The sequence below is a fragment of the Mangifera indica genome, chromosome 4 (assembly GCF_011075055.1).
Source record: "Mangifera indica cultivar Alphonso chromosome 4, CATAS_Mindica_2.1, whole genome shotgun sequence".
NCBI lineage: Eukaryota > Viridiplantae > Streptophyta > Magnoliopsida > Sapindales > Anacardiaceae > Mangifera > Mangifera indica.
The window spans coordinates 2,072,179-2,095,015 of NC_058140.1; the positions used below are offsets into that span (position 1 = coordinate 2,072,179).

General features: G+C 31.1%; 1 protein-coding gene across 1 annotated transcript; it reads right to left on the reverse strand.

Moving 5' to 3' along the window:
• Window positions 1-14,476: 14,476 nt before the first annotated feature.
• LOC123214843 (beta-amyrin synthase-like) lies at window positions 14,477-18,914 on the reverse strand. The gene is made up of 16 exons (XM_044634847.1): window positions 18,714-18,914; window positions 17,804-17,989; window positions 17,434-17,721; window positions 17,265-17,349; window positions 17,014-17,180; window positions 16,725-16,916; window positions 16,516-16,629; window positions 16,294-16,413; window positions 16,086-16,208; window positions 15,883-15,981; window positions 15,705-15,761; window positions 15,403-15,593; window positions 15,143-15,320; window positions 14,981-15,061; window positions 14,793-14,876; window positions 14,477-14,704 (listed from the first exon to the last, which is right to left on the reverse strand). The coding sequence occupies exons 1-16, from the start codon at window positions 18,912-18,914 to the stop codon at window positions 14,579-14,581; spliced, it is 2,292 nt and encodes a 763-aa protein (XP_044490782.1). The 3' UTR covers window positions 14,477-14,578.
• Between the last annotated feature and the right edge of the window lie 3,923 nt (window positions 18,915-22,837).

Sequence of the window (22,837 nt, forward strand, 5' to 3'; positions counted from 1 at the left end):
TTAGGGCATTGGTTCAAATTGAACTTATCACCCTTCACAATTGGTGCTATACTCGGCGAACAATCTTTCATCCGAAATCTTTCTAAAACTTTGTTGATATAGGTTTCTTGAGATAGACCTAGTATGCCTTGAGGTCTGTTCCTATGAATCTTAATGCCAATGACATAAGACGCTTCACCCATATCTTTCATATCAAAGTTTTTAGAGAGAAATTGTTTCACCTCATAAAGCAATCCTTTATCATTGGTTGCAAGTAATATATCATCCACATATAGAACAAGGAAACAAATTTTACTCCCACTGACCTTCTGGTATATACATTGATCCATGATATTCTCTTCAAAACCAAATGAAGAGATAACCTCATGGAATTTCAAATACCATTGACGGGATGCTTGTTTCAATCCATATATGGACTTCCTAAGCTTGCACACCAATTGCTCACCATCACTAGAGGAGAATCCTTCAGGTTGTTTCATATATACCTCTTCCTCTAAATCTCCATTGAGGAATGCCGTTTTCACATCCATTTGATGCAGTTCTAAGTCAAAATGGGCTACTAATGCCATTATAATACGAAAAGAATCTTTCTTAGATACAGGAGAAAAGGTCTCTGTATAATCGATTCCCTCCTTTTGAGTGAAACCCTTAGCAACGAGTCTTGCTTTATATCTCTCGATGTTACCTAATGAGTCTTTCTTTGTTTTATAGACCCATTTACACCCAATGGCCTTTGCCCCATTAGGTAACTTGACAAGATCCCAGACTCCATTACTCTTCATAGATTCCATCTCATCTTTCATAGCATTGTACCACAAAATAGATTTACTGCAATCCATTGCTTGTAAAAACGTAACAGGATCATCTTCGGCTCCTAAATTATGGTCAATTTCTTGTAAATACACTATATAATCACTAGAAATAGCTGATTTCTTCATTCTAGTTGATCTTCTTAATGTTGTAACACTATCCTCTTGTGGAGTAGAGTGTACAACTGGAGGTTCAACAATATCTGACGGTTGTTGAACAGTTTGATCTACTAGAGTATTATCAGCAACTTGTGGAATTTCATTGATTGGTTGTTCAACATCCATTTGAACTTGAGGGGTGTTGTGAATAACAACCAATCTATTACTCGAAATGGGTGGTTGAGTACCTGAATGATCTTTCTCAAAAATTAAATCCTGAGATTGATCGCTCCCACTGATTAAGTCATTTTCAAGAAATTTTGCATTTCGAGATTCCACTATTCTAGTGCTATGTGATGGACAATAAAATCTATAACCCTTAGACTTTTCAGCATATCCAATGAAATAACCACTTATAGTCCTTGGGTCTAATTTCTTCTCATGTGGATTATAAACTCTTACTTCAGACGGGCATCCCCAAACGCGTATATGTCGCAAACTCGGTTTCCAACCTTTAAATAACTCAAATGGTGTTTTAGAAACAGCCTTGGTTGGAACTCGGTTCAATATATACACTGCCGTTTTAAGAGCTTCTACCCACAGTGATTTAGGAAGTTTGGAGCTGCTAAACATACTCCGCACCATGTCCAATAGAGTTCGGTTTCTTCTTTCTGCTATACCATTTTGGTCCGGAGAACCAGGCATAGTGTATTGGGCAACAATCCCATTTTCTTCAAGAAACCTTGCAAATGGACCAGGTGCTTGTCCATCATGAGTGTATTTACCATAATATTCTCCACCTCTATCTGATCTCACGATTTTAATTTGTTTTCCAGATTGTTTCTCTACTTCTGCCTTGAAAACCTTAAAGGCATCTAATGCTTCATTCTTGTTATGGAGCATGTAGAGATACATGTATCGTGAATAATCATCAATAAATGAGATGAAGTATTTTTGACCATAAGCGTCCATATCAGGACAACAAATATCTGTATGTATGATTTCTAATATGTCTGAACTCCTCTTGGCACCTTTCTTTGACTTGTTGGTTTGTTTTCCCTTTATACAATCCACACAAGTATCAAAGTCAGTAAAATCTAGAGTATCTAGTACTCCATCATTCACTAACCTTTTAATTCTTTCTATGGAGATATGTCCCAATCTCCGATGCCACAATGTAGAAGAATTTTCATTCATAACACTTCTTTTAATACCAACATTATCTTGAACATGCATCAAATTAAATGAAACATTATTTTGTAAATGAATTCGGAACAAACCATCAGACAATGTACCATTTCCCACAACTGCAGATTTATAAATCAAACTAAATGCAGTTTCATTAAATGTAAAGGAAAATCCAAAGGGTACAAGTCTTGAAACAGAAATCAAGTTTCTAGAGAAACTTGGAATATAAAAGGTTCGTTCTAAATCCAAAACAAAACCAGAATCTAAAACTAATCTGCACGTTCCGACCGCTTCCACATGTGAACGCATCTTATTTCCTGAATAGATGCTTTGTTCACTGGCCATCGGCTTCCTTTGGTTTAGAAAGCCCTGCAAGGTATTTGAAACATGGATTGTTGAACCAGAATCAATCCACCAAGTGTTATGACAAACATCAACCATATTAGATTCATAACATACAAGTGAGATTGGATTACCTTTCTTTTCAAGCCAAGCTTTAAACTTAATGCAATCCTTTTTGACATGTCCTTTTTTTTTACAGAAAAAACATTTGGATTCCTTCTTAAATTCGGGCTGATTGAATATTTTATCCTTTCCCTTATACTTAGCTTGGTTTTTCGTCTTTTTCCCTTGTGTAACCATATGTGCACTTTCATTCCTTTCAATCAACAACCTTCCTTCCTCTTGAACACACATGGTCAGAAGTTCATTGATTGACCATTTTTCCTTATGTGTGTTATAAGAGATTTTGAAAGGTCCATATTGTTGTGGAAGAGAATTTAGAATGAAATGCACCAGGAAAGATTCAGACATCTCAATCTCAAGAGCCTTAAGTTGAGCCGCAAGATCCCTCATTTGCATGATGTGCTCACGCACACCTCTAACACTAGTGAGCTTCATTGATGTAAACTTTGTTATTAGAGTGCTGGCAAGTGCTTTATCTGAAGACTCAAACTGTTCATCAATAGCCTTCAGTAATTGCCTGACATTATTACACTCAGGGATTGAACCACGAATACTAGCAGATATGCGTGTCCTGATGAACATCATACTCAAGCGATTAGATCGCTCCCAACGTTCATACAGGGCAATTTCATTCTGAGTGCTAGTTTCTGTAGCTAAAGGTGGTTCATCCTTCCTAATAGCATAATCAATGTCCATACACCCTAATTGGAGAAGAATTCTCTCCTTCCAAATTTTATAATTGTCACCACTCAAAATAGGAACATCACATACATTATCAGAGAAATTCACAGGTTGAATAACTGCAAATAAATATTAACATACACGCTTAAGTCACTAAATTTGAAGCTATCAAAATTAATATCATGTTCTACCAATGTATAAACATGCGTTAAATATATAAACCATATAACATAAAAACTGCCTGTGGGCTAAGTTTTTAATTTAAATAGGTTTATCTACAACTATATAAACCGTATGATAAAACTATCAAATTATATTCCTTTTCTTAATTCCTGTGGGTAGATAAGAAAAATAATTTGTTATTTCATCCTAATTAATCACATAAATATAATAAAAATTCCTGTGGGATAAAATTTATCATATTTATATTGATTAATTACAATTGATGTCATATAACTAAATGTGATTCCAGGATACTTAATGTATAACTTTGATATAATCAAAGATGCTGTGGCTACTCTATGATCAATCAAATATTATACTAATCACATGACATTTAATTTTATGCATATAATCCTTAAGAAATTATTTAAAGTATAATTTCAATTAAACTAAAATTATGCATAAAATTAATCATATAAATAATATTAAATTACTAAAAATTGGATAAATGAAACTTAAATTATCCAATAATTAATAATAATAATTTTGGCAATCACATATTATAAAATATATTTTATTAAGGCCAAAAATATATTCAAATTGAACCCCAAATTCATGAAAACTAAACCTAAAGCATATAACAATGTATGAGGTCCCAAATTTTCAACGAAGATGAAATTGGCTGAGCGGCAAGTGTCTCGTTCAGAACCTTGTGTCTTGTGGCCTGGGTTCAAGACACGAAACTGAAGAAAATTTTAACATTTTAATATAGTAGATGAACGACATGTCATCCACTGGAGATGAATGCAAATGACATGTCGGCTGGCAGTGCATAACAAAAGAGACAGAAGTGATTCGTATGACATGTCGTCTATAGAAACCAAAAGCAAACGACATGTCATCTGAAGATCGTCCTTGACCTCTAGCCGGGTCAAGATTCGGGTCGACAGACCCGTATACATTTTGCACTCTAAATCAGCCTATAAAACTCTGATTTTGACGTTCCATATATCAAAATTCTCAGTTTTTGATGTAGAATTCATCTAAATAAAAATTTTATTCAAAAAATGCCAACAGCCAACTTTCTCTCTCTAAAGAAATTCGGGATTTCATAAAATTATGCATGTTTAACACATCAAAGCAAGGCAGAGGCATAAAAAAGCTCTGATACCAAATGAAAGAATCATGTATATGGTCTCTATCTAAGCATATATATATACTGAATATGCAAGATAGAAACCAAAACTAAATTGCGGAATATTAAACACTAACCTCCAGCCATTGCTTGACGATTTGATGCAGAATAATCCTCTGGAATTGTTCTGAACCTTCGTCTTCCAGGTGATCTCTTTTTCTCATAGAATGGTGTATGTTTTCAGTGTAGAAAAAGCTCACCCAGGGACCCTATTTATAGCCTGAAGAAGCATTCTACCATCAAGAATGCTACGCAAATTGTGGAGTTATGACATGGGAGTTACAGACCATTACACCATGAAGAAGTAACTGCATGAAGCAGTTACCATTATCCCATGAAGAGGTAACTGCTGCAGTTACCATGCATGAAGCCATGAAGAAAGCAGTTACCATGCATGAAGCCATGAAGAAAGCAGTTACCATGCATGAAGCCATGAAGAAAGAAAAAACTAACAATACTAACTCAATCTACTGGTTTATAAAAATGAACTCAATTAAATTTGTTTTATTTTAATTTAATCTAAATATTTTATATATAACTTGTAAATTAAATTCAAACTAACTCAGATTAAATCTATCATTTTATTCAAGTTATATCTTGGAAGGTATTTCAAAGTTCTTTCACCAAATTTTAGCAGGGAATTATGGGACACAATCAAAACAGTTGGACTGAAAATGTTGGTTCATTGGTGCATTTATGGGACACAAAATGTTGAATTTTACAGTTGTTACATAAAGTATGTTGACAATTATAAGTGCTAGTGTGGGCATGAACCATAAATACATAGTTAAAATTTTGAATAGATGCTTTGATGGTATTGACTGAAAAATGATAAATGACTTCATGAAATAATAAAATTATATGTTTAAATAATAAGAATAAACTTAAATAGAAATAATAACATGCTATTATATGACTGATAATTTTAAATTAGAGATAAAACAATATTCAATTATATGATAACATGTTATTATTTATATATAAGTTAGTGTTTATTATTTGTATACACAATATTACTCTTTAGTAAATTAAATCATTATTGAAAGTAAAATTTATCATATTATACATAAACGGTTTGATATTAATAGATATAAATATGTTATTAATGGAATAAATAATTTATTAAATAATCATATAATGATGCGTCTTTGAGGTTGGATACATTGTGAGATTATAAAATCATTACAAAAAAAAAAAAAACAAGTAGGGTTTACTAAAAAAAAAAAATGAACCTTGTTTCAGACTCACAAGGGAAAAAAAAAAAGAAACTAGGCTCTTGTTGCTTAGTGAAAGATCCAAATATAAGAAGATAAATCTACTCTCTCTGTATATTTTAATTTGTTTATTTTCCCAAAGTTTTAATAATTCAAATGGAATTTACTTTTCATTAATTGGTATGCTACATTACCTTGATGAAATAAAAATTCTCTTCTTCATAAATTTACTTTTCTTTTTAAATGAAATATGAAGATAAGAATGAACCAATAAGCTATTGACTAAAAAGAAAATAGAGAGAGTTTTAAAGGACTTTAGAGTGTTTTTTATTATAGATAGTTGTATTGATTACTTTCCGAAAATTGTGCTAAATATTAAAAATATCATCTCCTTCCAACTTATATTGAAAATGTGGGTTAGAGTTAGGATTGGACATAAGTTGAGTTCAATCCTAATATAAGTTGGTCTTGAGTTTGGCTTGAATCGATAAAAGGGCAACAAGAGTTCGATGAGAGTTCTTCGAATTGGTCTTGAGAAAAGTTTATGTTTAACTTAAGAGAGAGTTCGAAGCTCGTAGTTTAACTAAAGTTTGAGACTCAAATGTTTTGTCCAATATCAAAATGAGGTCATTTTTGTCCAACAGTATAGTGACATATTATTGTTAATATACAAATTATTACTTATATATAATTTTATTCATTTTCGAAAGCTTACTAAAAAAATGAATTGTTAATGTTTTGTTTTACCGAGTTTGAATATTAATCAGAGTTTCGGACTGATTTTCAGTCAAGAATTGCACAAGAATTATATAATAAACCATACACAAATCAACACACCAATATTTACTTGGTTCAGGTTCAAAAGATTAGAACCCTACATCCAAGTAGAGGAATCCTCTAGCAAATCCACTAATTAGTAAGAAAAATAGTATAACTTACAGATTCAAAAGCCAATCTTGCATTACAGACACAAACGAAAACGAATCCAACCTTTTCGACTTGAATCCTTCCTAAACCCGAGCACCACAGCGACCTTGTACACTGACTCAAGTGTTTAGATAGCTAGATCTAAGCAAAATTAGTGGACTGATGCATTTCTTGTAAACCCTAGCACAGAAGAATGGAGGAATCCAGAGAAAAAATATTTCACACCCAAAAGGCTGGCCTTTTTCTTTCTAAAGAAATAGCCAACATAAATGACTTTCTCACCTCACTTTTTTCAAAACCAACTAATGGTTTATAACCATTAGTTAAAACATTTAACCAAGAAAAGACAAAACTACCCCTGGACAATAACTATAGCCCAAACTTTACTCAAACTTTGCTCCTTATTTACAAGACTGCCATTAGTTTTATGTCACAGATTCACATGAATACTATAAGGTGGGATATATTTCAAGATTACACAATCGCTATAAAAAAGATCAAAGAGATTAGGATTTATAGAAAAAGAAAAAGAACTTTGTTTTTAACTCATGAAAAAAAAAACAATTTATAGATGATTGTTCACCATTGTAGTTCTTTTATCAAGAATAACTCTTCGAATGATAACTAAAATGATGACGAAAAAAAGAGGTGAGGGATTGGTTGTGTCAAGTTGTTAATACGGTAGTTTGTTGTGTGGTTGACTCATTTTCATGAAAAAGGCAAAAGTAAGGTTAGATCCAAATTAAATTGGGTTCGAATTTAAAAACTGATTCAACTTTGTTCGAACTCGTTCAGTTCAAATTCATTTAATTTGAATTTAAACTAAGTTCGATTGAAAAGTTTATATTTGCTTCTAAACCAAGCCAAACTTGAGTTAATGAGAGTTCAACTTAGTTTAACTCACACTTCGAATATATAGCTTATTTTAGTTTGAACTTGGTTTGTAATTATATTAGAATTATATTAAGTAATTGTTAAATGACATTATTTTGTCATTGAGTCATGAATTCGAATTATGAATCTGAGCTACATATCTTAACTATAGATTGTTTTTCAAATGTTGCATTTAGCTTAAACTCTTTTTTATGGAAATTCATTCAAAAATCTGCAGTTAACTTTTGTTTCTCTGATAAACCATTTGAGACAGAGAATTTGTTGAAAAGAAAAAAAAAATCCTACTTAATGGTAGGTGAAAATTCACATCAGAAGCCCTAAATTTTACAATTGGTATAAATACTAATTTCTATTTAATCCAATAAAATTAATGGGAGTTTGCAATTGATGAGTATGATTTTATTTTTATAATTATGTCAGCTATTACAGATACTGCACATTGTGAAGAGGATTAATATATTTGAGATTACATGTTAACAATAATAAAGGCTTTAAAATATGCTATTGCTAGTAATAAATTAGTGTAATTAAGGTCTTTGATTCTTCGAATTTTACCAAATATATAATAAAGTAATATTGTGTATATATATTTTTGGTACATAATTTATATACACAGATAATATATCATCATATAATTGAGTATTAACTTATCTTTAATTTAAAATCATCTACTCATATAGTAATATATCATCTGTGTATTTAAATTATATACCAAAAGTGTGTATACTTAGTTTTATTGTATATGATATTACTGCTCAAGGGCTCTAGCTAGCCGGCCTCTTAGCTTCTTCTTTATCAATATTATTAGAGTAAATTACAATTTCCTATCAAGTTAATTTGCCCAAAAAACACTTTTGCATTCTTTGATGGAATGAATCATATTTTTCCACTCATAATCTTGTTAACAAAAAAGATTATGACATAGACGCAAACTTGTAATTTCTATATTACCTTTAATTCGTTTAGCCTTTTCACATTAGCTCACATTACCTTTTCACATTCCTCTTTGTAATCTCCAACTCCTCCTTTTCAGTTTCTTACTTAGAAGCCACCCATAACAAAAAGAAAAATTAAAAAAAAAAAACCTCTTAATAACATAGTTGAAACACCATAAGCGAAAACAAACTCCTTTTTGACTTATTATTTAAATGCCGCTTGTTGTAATAATGTTGACTTCGTAATCTTTATCATCAACTATAGTTACAAGTGCAACGTCCAACAAATGATATCCCAAAAAAGAGACTAGTAAACCTTCACCCTTGCCTGGGTCTTTCTTCACACCACTAAACCATGTGCTGCCACTTTATCCATCTTCTTCTCCCTTGAATATTCTGATAGCTTCATAGTCTTTGACATCTCCTTCTACATTGCCATCAGTTGCAAATGCATCTTTTGGTTCCTCTTTTTTTGTATCGACTCTTATAAACAAGTTCTTCATTTTTTTATCAACTCTTATAAACACTTATGTTATACGTATTCAGTTTTAAATATTCAATTATATATTTAAATTATCATGTGAGTGATATTTTATTATTAATTTAAAATTATATAAACTTTAATTAGATATATTTTGGTAAAGAATGCTGTGAGGGACACTATGACTTCCTTTATGATAAAAGTTAATAAAAACATTAAAATCAGCTAGTAAGAATTAGTCTAAAGTCGTAAATTATCTTAATTTATTATATATATGTGTATGAATGACAAATATACTTGCCAAAGGGCTTTTAATTTCTTGTATCATCATCTTTATCACCAAAATATTATAACAAACAAATAGCTCAATCAGTGATTATAGCAAGAAACTTTTAACTCAATTGATACCATTTAATTCAAAGATACATAAGTGTTTTCTGCCCTATCTATCATTTAGTGTTAGGGCAGACTAAACATGTACAAATAGACCATAGCCATTACATTGCATTACAAAGATTTAAGAAAAGATATTATTATGACTTGTAATTGTTGTGTAGTAGAAACATTAAATATAATTTTTATGCTATTGAATATAATAAATAGTTAAGGCAAAAAATAGAAATGTAGAAAAATAAAAGAAAGAGAACATAAGAATTTATGAGGTTCAATAAGTATACTTATGTCTTCAGCGCCATTAATTACTTTCACAATCTTCAAAGAATAGTTATAAAGAAAATATAAAACTATTAGAGATTTCTAATAATAGGATTCTCTCAATATAATTGCGTTTGGGTACAATTGTTTTTGGGATGTTTTGAATTAGAACCAAGACTTCTATTTATAGCTTTTGGTAAAATACAAAGAGAATAAATAATCAATGTGGGACTTAAAGAGCCAATTTTCAACAATCTCTACCTTGGCGATTTAGCGAGTTCTACCAAATTTCCCATATATTTTCTTCTTCAGTAGCGACTTCAAATGCGCTTTTTGGCGCTATTTAAGCTTACAGGATGTTGATTAAGTTCAAACAATAATTGAACTTGATTGTTGTTACCACCTTGGTTATTATATTTGCAGGGTTCTTAGCAATCCCAACTTTCAGGAGTTGTATATTCCCTTCTTCAATAATCTCCCGTACAAAATGATATCTAACATTAATATGCTTAGTTTGTACATAGAATACTAGATTCTTTGCCAAATGAATTGAACTTTGACTATCAGAGTACACACTGACATGTTTCTGAACAATTTCTAAATCTTCCAACAATCCTTGTAACCAAATAGCTTCCTTTGCAGTCTCTGTAACTACCATATACTCTGCCTCTATAGTAGACAAAGCAACTATAAACTGCAAGGTAGACTTTTAGCTAATTGGTGCTTTCGCAAGTGTAAAGACATAACCAGTATTTGATCGACATTTATCAAAATCATTAGCATAATCAGAGTCAACATATCCAATCACATCTTGACCAAGTATATCATCTTACTCAAATGCTAAACCAACATCTACAATCTTTAGTAAGTATCGTAAAATCCATTTCACAGCTTGCCAATGTCCCTTACTAGGATCATGCATATACCTGCTCACAACTCCAACTGCATGTGAAATGTTGAGCCTTGTACACACTGTTATATACATCAAGCTACCAATTGCATTATAATACAAAACTTCTGACATATATCTTCGCTCTTCATCTGTACATGGAGATAAGGATGCACTAATCTTGAAATAAGGAGCAAGTGAAGTATTTACTGGTTTTAACTTCCCAGAAATGATAAAACGGTGTAGTACGTTCTTTAGATATTCTTTTGGAGTCAAACTAACCTTGTTTTTTCTTCTATCTCTACTAATCTCTATACCTAGAATCTTGTTGGCTTCTCCCAAATCTTTCATTTCAAATTCTTGATTTAGTTGTGTTTTCAATTTCTTAATTTCTTCTTGGTTCTTTGAAGTTATTAACATATCATTAACATGCAATAATAGATAAATGAAAAACTCATCTTATAGCCTGCAAAAATATACACAATTATCATACTTGTTTCTTGTGTACCTATGCTCCATCATAAATCGATCAAATTGCTTGTACCACTATCTTGGTGACTGTTTCAATCTATAAAGTGATCTCTTCAGTTTGCAAACCCAATTCTCTTTATTAACAACCTTAAATCCTTCAGGTTGAGTCATGGAGATTTCCTCTTCCAAATTACTATGTAGAAACACAATTTTCACATCAAGTTGAACTAGTTCGAGATTCAATTGTACTACCAAAGCCACAAAATTCTAAAAGGGGAATGCTTAACAACTGGAGAAAATACTTCATTTGAATCAATCCCTTCCTTTTAAACGTAGCCTTTTGCTACCAAACTTTCCCTATAGTGAACATATTCTTTGTTAGGAAATTCATCTTTTCTTGCATACACCATACCTCAAGGGGTGTTTTCCCCTCAATTGTAGTGGATGGTAAACAATTTATAAGATGACATGCATATGTAACTGTCTCAGCCTAAAATGTTTTACCCAACCTAACATTGGACAATATTCATCTACCACTCTATTTTGTTATGGTATTCATTTGACTGAGAAATGACGTACAATACCTTTAGCTCAAAAAACTTAAAAGAATGGATCACTAGTATACTTACCACCATTATCAATCTTTAGTCATTTGATCTTTCTACCAGTTTGAGTTTTAATCATTTTTTTCCATTTTAGGAAAACACCTAATATGTCATTCTTCTTCTTTAAAGCATGCACCCATGTTTTTTTAGAAAAGTCATCAATGAAAGTAATAAAGTAGTGCTTACCTCCTAAGAAAGTTGTTTTAGTAGGTCCCCACACATCAGAGTGAATGTAATCCAAAATACTTTTAGTATTATAAATTGTTGTACTAAATTTTATTTTTTTCTGTTTTCCTAAGACACAATGCTCACAAAAATCCAACTTGCAGGTTTTTGCTCCTTTCAATAAGCCTTATTTCACCAAACTAAATAAAACTTATTCCCTTGTATATCCCAAACGTATATGCCAAAGTCTAGTTATTTCAACATTTGCATCTTTTTTAAATACTGCAATTGTTGATTCAAAAACTGTACCACTATCGTAATAATACAAGTTATTTCTTCTTGTATCTTTTATCACTACAAGGGCATTAAAGACAACTTTCAAGACTCCATCTAGTATTGAAGCATTTGAATTCCAAAACTCCCTAAGAGATGAGATTTTTCTTCAATTGTGGTATATGTCAAACATCTGTTAGAACTCTAGTGAATCCATCATTATCTTTAAACGGATTGAACCTATCCCCATTGTTTTGCAAAGACTATCATTACTTATGAAAACAACTCCACCATTTAGTTTTTCATAATTGAAGAACCACTTCTTGTGTAGACACATATGATATGTGTAACTGGAATCTAGATGTAGGATCGAATGACCTAAGAGGGGGGGTGAATTAAGCAATTTAAAACAATTTTTACCAAATTAGAAAATTAAAACAATTTATTCAAATAAATGAAAATTGCCTATTTTTAATCCAATTTATAAGAATAACAAAAATATTTCAAATAATCAATACAATCAAAATAACATAATATAAAGTATGAGTTAAAGGGAAAAGAAAATCAAACATACGATATATAGTGGTTTGACTCAACCCGGCCTACGTCCACTCCTCCAAGCTTTCTCCCTTGGAGTATTCCACTAATCCTTGGTTGACCAAAACCTCAACCAAGCTTTTCTTCACAACCAAAATAGCTTCCAAGGTGCTATTAACCTTTACAAATGTTAAAGCTCAATTTCTCTCACTAGAAATTTTCTAATCTCTCCAAGAGTGAACCTTACTCTTTTATAGTACGAATTTTAGTACAAAATTGAAATATGATCTCTCTCAAAGAGTGTATATGAAAGTTAAAACTTAGTACAACCCAATGCAAATGAAATTACAAAGTATATGAGCAAGGGCTTTGATTAGAGAAAAGAATTTGCAAGTAAATAGCTCAAAACTAATTTGCTCTCAAATATGTGAAAGTTCTTGGTGGCAAAAGTGCTTTTCGAATGAATTTGATTGGGTTTATTTAGGGAAAAACGAGGAAAGTTACCGTTGTGCACAAAAATGAGCTGTTTTAATTTTTCAGAAATCGCAAAATTTGATCGATTGGATGTAATTTGGTCAAAAAACACATTGTAATTTATCTTGGCAAAAAACACATTTAACTTTACTAGGTCCTTTTTTTACTAAGATTTACCTCTTCGTTTTTGCTTATGACTTTGACTTTGTCCTCTTATAGTAAAGTCTTCAATAGTCATCTCTCTATTCTTTTGTTGATCTTTCTTTCGAATTTCATTATTATATAAAACAACACATACTTCATCATAAGTTAATTTCTCATTTCCATGAGTAATATAATGCTTAGATGATCCAATTTTTTAGGAAGGGATCCTAGTAGAAGCATTGTCTTATCTTCATCTTTAAAGGTTTCATCTAGGTTCAGTAAATCAATTATCAACTGATTAAAAGTATCAACATGATCACTTATACTTGTACTAGGTTTCAATTAAAGATGAAACAATCTCTTCCTTGAATAAAGTCTATTATTATTGCTCTTTTTCATATACTTATTTTCTAATGCCTTCCACATCTTACTTATAAACATCTTTTTCTTGAATGGATATTTATACTCTCTACAAAGACACGTATGGATTGTACCATAAGCTTGGTGGTTGATCCTTGCCCATTCTTTGTCATCCATCTTCTCCGGTTTTTCCTCTTCCAAAACTATATCAAGATTTTCTTGACACAAGGTGTCCATCACTTCACATTGCCACAAGGCAAAATTATTTTGGCCATCAAATTTTTCCATATCAATTTTTATGGTTGTCACAATTGTCTTTGTTGATGTCAATGTCATTTTCTACTGACTACAATTTACTTGGTAGATAATTTTTCAAATAACCAAATTTCACAAATTTATATTTAATAGCTAAAAAAAAATTACTATAACCTAGGATAGTAGTAAATGCCAAAAATGATAATATATGCATCAGGAAAATACCCAGAAAAGATTGGTAGGGACAAAGCCTCCTTAAAAACCAACCTTCTTAGACAACATTTTCCTAGACATTCATGTAACCATATAAATAGCTACTTACCGTCCTAAACTTAGGCTTTAATACCACTTGTAGTGCAACGGAAACATAAAACACAATTTCTATGTTATTAAATATAATAAATAATTAAGACAGAAAATATAAATGCAGAAAAATAAAAGAAAGAGAACACGAGAATTTATGAAGTTCGGTAAATGTACCTCTATCCTCAGTGTTGCTAATTACTTTCACTATCTTCAAAGAAAAGTTACATAGAAAATATAAAACTATTAGAGATCCCTAATAATAGGATTCTCTTAATACAATTGCGTTTGGCTACAATTGTTTTTTAGAATAAAATATAAAGAGAATAAAATAATCAACATGGGATCTAAGGAGCCAATTTTTCAATAGTAATTAACTTGCTTCTGTACTAATTTCCTTAAACATTAGTCTTGGAAGGCAGCGGAACCCTTCTTCGGTATTCAGCAAGAGCCCACAGTGGGAAAATGTTTCTATACATTGCGTAATGTAACATGCAGTTCTTCATAAACACTCCTGTAATTTCCTACAAGCATTACATCAGTTATTCATTAATCATTTATTCAAACATTTGAACTTAACATGTGTCATTTTTTCATTTCCTTCAACTATACCTGCTGGGGAAAATCACCATCTTCTAGCTGAGAATTAATTATCAACTTAGCTGCACGGTCAATAGGAGTTGGGTCTCTTTCCGCCTGATAATCCAAAGAACAATCACATAAAAACATAAATAGTACAAAATTTATCTTGGTGCTTAAACATGAAAATATAATATTTTTAGCAGTTTATTGAAACTAACCTGTCCACCATGAATTAAACCCATTATAGCCCATGCAGTGTGAACTAAATTTGACTTGTTTCCTTCGAGGGGTATGTATTTCTAAATGCCCAAGACAACAAATTGGTACATATGTTTAGTACATTGTAATACAATAAGAAATCAATTGACATAAATACATACATTTTCTGGGCAAGAACGATAACTCTCGCCCCAACCACCATCCTCTCTTTGTGATTTGAGAAGAAAATCAACACCTCTACGCACAGTTACAGAATTGTTGTAAGTCTTGCCAACTGTTGCCAGTCCTCCGAGTGCAAACCAAGTACCATATGTGAAGCAAACTCCCCAATTTCCATACCTATATATGTGTAAATATATTCATTAAAAAAATATATGTCAAGCATATGTTCTTTAATAAAATTAATAATAGTTAATTTTACCATGAACCATCAGATAATTGAACGTTTTCCAAGTAACCAGCTGCTTTTATGATGAAATTTTCAATCTCTCTCTTTCTATGTCCTGGATATAATTTCTTAAACAAAACTAAAGCTTGTATAGCTGATGAGGTGCACTCAACATATTCGTGCTCAATCAATACGTTCGCAACAAATTCAATGGGATTCAGCAACTGAAGCCAAAATACATTGGAAGTGCCAGCCATTAATATATTTGTGATATAAACTAATTAGAAAGATATAACACAACAAAGTCATATCAATATGTAGAATCAAAAACTTACTTCCAACCATTTTTGGGCTCCAGCTGGCTCCCAGGCTGCAAGACCTCCATTTTTGCCCTGTAGGGAGTAAAAAAATGGAGCTTTTGATTATTGTTTTGATTTAAAAACATAAAACATATATAATCTTGAAATGTATGCATGAGAAAATTTGTCTAAAAACTTATTGATATATGTGTACCTGTAATGATAATAGGATATTAACAGAATCGTATAACCTCTCAGGTTCCATTTTCTCCCCAACGATTTTGGGTGGCATCTTTGAGAAAAACAGGCAACACTAAACAAAATGAGAGACAATATATATCTACAGTGAGATACAAGGAAATAAAAAAATAACTTTTCTTTGTTTGATCAATAATTTTAGAATAAGTTTATAAATACCTTCAAACCTTCAGTAGTACAATCAGAAACTTGCCATCCATGATCCTGATCAGAGAAAGTCCAAGATCCCTTCGAAATATGTCTATGCATTCCCTTGAAGTCACCAGAAGGATTGTCCTTCACCTTAATTTACAAATAAAATGTAAAATCATTAACTTTGAGAAAAATTCAGTGGAACTAATGATTGGTTTATTAAATGTTAAATTACCTGAGATGTCTTGATAAATTCGTGTCCTCTCTTTAGTATAGGTCCTATTTCATCGGTGAGATTACTAGCAAGCAAAGCTTGAATAGCAAAACCAGTGTCCCACTGCTGGCTTCCAAAAGTCTGCATTTGTAACAATGGAATTAATTCATCAATGCTAAATCAAAACTAGACTTCATTGAATTCGGTGATATATACTAATTGATTAATTAATTAATTATTTACCTGCATCTTCATTCCATCTTCACCAACCCATAAGTAATCTAGAATCCTAGCTAGATGCTTCTTGAAATAATCCCCATTTGGATCTTCAACCCAACAGGCTAGCATGCATAACACCTGTGTATATATAATTCAATCAAAAGAATTAGATAGATGGATACACAGAATAAAAGAAATGATGCATTTGCATATGTAGTAAATTGCTATTTGACCTTTTCCACACATCCAATGGTAATGTACCGACTATTCTCATCTTCATAATGGATGTGCTTCATTGTTACTTGAAGTGCTCTCTCTCTTATCAACTTGTTGAAAGGCCAATGTGTAAGAAAAGGCTCAGAGAATATATATAGACAGTCCCAAATCAAATCTTGAATCAAAGGATGGGGATAGCAAAGATCCTCCTGCAATGATAACAATTTTCAGTTGTATATATATTAATTATTAAGAAAGCAACACAAATAACTGGCATATTTTGAATGTGTACAATTATAATCTCACCTTGGCACATAAATGGCGTACTTTCCCCCAATTAACTTTATTGTAAGGTTGAATGTAGAGCTCTTCCCTCAGTTGTAGGATGAGAGATGTAATTGGGCCAACAAATTTCTTGCCATATAAATATGACATTGGCATGTACACCATGCGGCAGTAGCATAACATTTTGGCTGCATTTGTGAAGAATTAAACCTATAAACTAATAAATGAACAATTAATATCAAAATCTTAATCCAAAATGATGCAAAACTAACCTGGATGCATTGGAAGAAATGATGGAAGGATCCAAAATTCGGGAGGCATTGGGTTGCTTCCAGACCAATTGAACACACCAAGTATCTACGACAGATAAAAGATAAATTAATGCATATGCATTGATGACACATTAATGAAGTTAATATATAGATAAAGTGATGTGGTTACTGAAAGCCAAGTCTTTCCCCAAGAAGGAATGTGAGTGACACCACCACGGTCAAGGATCCATTTTCGAGCTCTAGCACAAGCATTATCTTCGCCGCCATCAGGTCCTTCTCCAAGGATACGCATGCAGATGTAGCTGAGAGCTGTACAAAACATGGTGCTGTGGCCTTCAATATGTAATCCCCACCCACCATCTTCATTCTGATGATAATATATGTATCGAAGGATTTCCTTCTTATGCTCTGCTGGAAATACACTGTCAAGATGCCCCGTTATATAGGTGCACATCACCTACATATGAGCAATTCCTTTTAGATACATGTAATTAATAAAAATTTCAGATACTGTTCTAAACAGTGTACTATCTAATTACCAATGGAGGAAGGAAAAACAAAGGACCAGCATTTTCAGCTGGCCAATGGCCGTCGGAGGCTTGCAAAGCAGAGAAGAAATGGACCGCCCTCCTCAAAGAGACTGTAGCTGTTTCATACGTTATTTCTTCTCCATCCTCCACCTTTACAGCTGGGATTGTTTGTTTGAAATTTTTCTCCCGAAGAAACTAAAATTTTTCAGACACAGAAAATTAATTATTCAATAAACAAATACATATTTACGTGGTGATGAGCAAGACAGATTGGACATAACATAACTTTCTATGAAATTTCTGCCACAAACTCGTCTCTTTTTCTTAATATTGCTAATAAATAGCGATGTTCTTGATGGCCATTTCCCAGAAATTAACAGTGCTGTCAGATATGTGGGAAAATGGCAAACAAATTTACATAGTAATACATGATTGGGTAATATGAGTTTATCTTCTATTTTCAAGATGATAATATTTAAAACCTTATCTTATATAATTTATGAATGGAATATAATTACGTAGTTAATTATATATACAGATACCATATGTAAAAATTTTCTATAAAAAAAATGATATGTGAATCATATAGCAACTTCAGGTTAATTAGTATAACCAGGATTACTGGTGTAAATAATTATTGTAGATGGTTAACTTTACCTTCCTTTTTTGTAGTGTTGGTATGATAAATCAATAATAATGGTTACTTATTTTAAACCCACATCTGTGATTAAAACAAAAATATATATATATAGTGCCAAAAATTAAGATAGTTTCAGCTTCATCCTATGAAAAAAGTAATATCGATGCAAGATGGAATTATCATCTGAAAAGGAGATGAATTGTGTGAAGGAAAAGAGAAATGAAGAGAGACACAAGCGCAAATATAAACAGAATAGAAATAAATGATGGGAACCAATACCTGCAGTCGCCAGAGAATATCACCACTGGGTTTGACCTGAAACCGATTTTTGTAGAATTTTTGACGAGCAGCTTCAACCTCAGCTCGCTCCTCAGGAGTCCCTGATTCAGGATCAAACTCCCATGTTTGCCTTCCCACAAAGTTGTTTGTGCTGTAAATGTATGGATCATTGCCACCTTCTGCAATCTTCAGCTTCCACATAATGAAATGCTGCTTTTCTTTTGCATGCAATAATATGATTGTGTTAATATGCAGGTGGTTTAAACAGCATGCAGATATTGGAGTATTCTTTCAGTTACTTCTAAATATAGAAATAGAGAGAGTGATGAGAAGTAAGTTAATAAGAAGAGAATAGCTAAAAGATATATAGATCTGTATACCTGCAAGATAGATAGAGAGATCTGATAATAGAATTAAGTATGAGCAATGAAAATGTTGGAAAGTGGCCGACTAATATAGATTAAGAGAACGTTTGATGGGTGATTAGAAGAGGAAATGCAGCATTTATATATTACAATAATATACAACTCTTATATATAATTTTTTACACAAATAATAATGTGTTATCATATGATTGGGTGTTATTTTATTTTTAATTTTTAACTATCTAATTATATAATAACATATTTTTATTTATGTATAAAACATTATTAAATATATAAACTTATACAAAGAAATTGGTGTGATATAAAATAAATAAATAATTCAATCTAATACAGTTTAAATAATAAATTTTGATATAAAAATATATATAAAATAATTTATTATTCAAGTATATTAAATTGACTTACTGACAATATATATATATATATATATATATATATATATATATATATACACGTAACTATACATTTGGCAAATTATAAAATTTTTTGTTCATGTATTGTTTTAATGTGCACACATTCTACTCATGTTGTATGTATGTTCATATATACTTGATTTTTAAGTGAACATTTGGACATCGATTTTCATTGTTGCACAACTTGTGATTATTTTGTTTTCATAAAACTATGTGTATTTATTTTAAGTATATATATATGAATACATATTTAATGTATAATATCATATGATTGGATAATTATGAATTAAAAATAAAACAATATTTAATTATATAATAACATATATAAATGTATTCCCGTATAAGGATAAAATTGGAGTTGCTATTAAAGCTTATGCCTTCTGTTTTTGTTTTTTTTTTTTGTTTTTTTTTGTGCTGCATGTGTTGCTTTGGTTTTATGCTCTTTCTGTTGTAGGTTTGTTCATCGTTATGGATCATAAGATTCAGTCTTCTCTCTAGTACTTTAAAGGAGCTCAAGACTTGTAACTTAAGGGATTTCAACTTATCATTCAAAGGGAGCTTGAATAACTAGAGTGAGATACTTGGGCATTTCAAATTTCAGTTTAATAGTTGGACAATTGGGAGTTGTGAAATCAATTTTCCCAAACAAGGAGTGTTTACTTTGCCCCCTTTGATCTTAATTTTATAAGTAACAGCTGGTTATCTGTCTAGTGATTTTATAATTGCTAGACTTGATCCCATAAATATAGACTAAGAATAATCTTAGTTAAATCATATAAAAAATTTAGTGTTTTTCTTTTCCCTTTTTTTCTGCTTTTAAATTTTATTTGTTGCTTGTTGTTAGAGAGTAGAATGAGAAACTAATTTCAGCTATTCAATCCAAGTAAAAAAATCAGACTCATATCACTACCTTTCGGTTGGTATTTGCCTTATTTGATATTAACTTACACACACACACACACACACACATATATATGAGTATCAACTACGTACCAATTCATAAGAGAATGAAGGGGGGCATATTGAAGAAGGCATAATCTATTGAGGAAAAGAATTGATGGGGTAGAAAAGGATTTTTGTGTGTATATATACATATATTATTCATATGAGATACTAATTTGAATCTAATGTAAAGGATTTGGCAAAAGATTTATCCTAATAGTTGTAATATCTTGATAGAGATGCTAAAAATGAAGGTTATTGTTAATTAATATACAAGTTATTGACAAAGTATTAAAAAAGTTACGTTTCCCACCATATAAAAATGATCAACAATTGCACAGTGTCATAATGAATTACCAAATATTATAAATTAGTTTTTGTTTAGTATTATAAGGTGTAGGTCATTTGGCCAAAATAATGGACCAACGAAACTCTAGCATAAAAAAATAAACGAACCCCTATCCGATTAATTTGAACGTTTGCAGTCTTTTGCTGTATCTGTCTTATTAATTTTTTTTTATATTTCTTTCTATCCCTCGATTCAGATATCGAATCAGGAAATAGCTTTAGCTGAAGCCTGAAGGCTAAACTTGAATTAACAGCTATAGTTTTTTTAATTAATACTAAACCCTATCTTGCACGTATTGCTTGAATTAATTTTTTATATATAGCGGTGATATCACAAATGGATTGCTTGAATTAACAGCTAAACTTCTCATATATGGAATCAACGGTTATACTTCTCACTTAAAGCGTGCAATAGGTAAACTTTTGTTCGTGTGTTCACTTAGTCAAATAGAGCAAATGTGGTCTATGAAAAAATAGATTTGGAGCTATTTGTAATTAATGGGATATGATCAATGGGTAAGTAGAGAACAAATAGTCTCTCCTTCACTTACTAATTTTCTGCAATCCAACTACTTTCCGTTGTTTTTCTCGATTTGAGTTTTCCACGTAAAATCTTTTGTTCTTGTGTTGCTTATTTTTTGTTCTGTTTGTCATTTATTCTTTGGGTTTCATAACAATTTCACTGGTGAGTTCCTCTATATTCATCAATATATGATGAGTATTGAGCAATAAAGAATAATTAATTAGAATTAGATGGTTACTTGTAAGAGTATATACGCTTGATTTGAATGTTCACATCTTTGTACTGACATCACTTGTGGGTGTGACAATTGCTCATCTACATCTTGACAAGTTGTACATATTGTAATATATATTTGGCCAAAGAACTATTTTTCACCCAAGTTTTGATATGTTTTTAAAATTATATCTATGAGATTTGAAAAACTTAAAATCTCACTCATCGGGCAATTACTGTTAATTTTTTCTGTTAGAAGTAAGAGTAAAATTATTAGTTTACTAATAGTAATAAAAAAATCTAAATTTATTTATTTTCTCTTTAAGTTTTAAAAACTAACAACTTCACATTTACTTAAATTGCTTCTCCTAAAATGATTTAAGATGGAAAAGCTAGAGATGGCGGCTGGAGAATGAAAAAAAAAATTCTAGGTTTGAGGGTTAAAATGTGATTTTTGAAAACTAGAAAACTTTTATTAGAAATAAATTACTGTGTCCTTTTCTTAATTTTATCAAACTAATGAACATTTCAATTATTATATTAACTACACAATTTATAAGGGTACTTAAGTAATTTCATATAAATAAAAATATAAAATCAATTCAAAAGGGTATTATGATAACTGTATATATTATTATACCGTTTCTGTTAACAGAGTTACAATTTGGGTGTGAAAATGTTATTAATACTATTTGAGGGTGAAAAAGTGTTTTCCCACCAAACCTGGGGTGGGAAAATGTTAATTACTAAAATAGAAAAAAAGTCCACAAGCCAAGAAGAATGGCAGTTTTCGTTTCTAATTTTACCTATAGAGTCATTAAAAATATTAAAAGTCTACATCCAAATCTTATAAATTTGTGACGCTGGAAATTGATAGGTTAATCCTTTCTTGATTAATACAAGTTCATATGCATGCCACCGTAATATTGACGGAGTTTGCAAGATTACGTGAAAGTTAAAACTTGAAGAAAATCAAAAGTAAAAAAGGCGAGCCCACTCTTCTAATTAATCTTATTTATTGGATTAATTAGTCAACTAATTAATCTAGCAAACAAAGATTAACACATACTAATTCCACCGTTCTCATGCATGCCACCGTTATGTTGATTAATACAAGTTCTTATGCATGGTATCATTTAATTCAAAGATACGTAAGTCTATTAAATTGTATATGTTTTCTGCCCCGTCTATCATTTAGTGTTGGGGCATGCCATGCATATACAAATAAACTACAACCATTACATTGCATTACAAAGATTTAAGGAAAGAAAACGGTATATATAAACATTATTATATGAG

Excerpts from the sequence above, each read along its gene's own strand:
- LOC123214843 (XM_044634847.1), bottom strand. The coding sequence starts at position 18,914 with ATGTGGAAGCTGAAGATTGCAGAAGGTGGCAATGATCCATACATTTAC. Across the intron at positions 16,917-17,013 it reads TACGCCATTTATGTGCCAAG|GAGGATCTTTGCTATCCCCA; the intron begins GTGAGATTATAA and ends TTATCATTGCAG. Across the intron at positions 16,209-16,293 it reads AATTTATCAAGACATCTCAG|GTGAAGGACAATCCTTCTGG; the intron begins GTAATTTAACAT and ends TTGTAAATTAAG.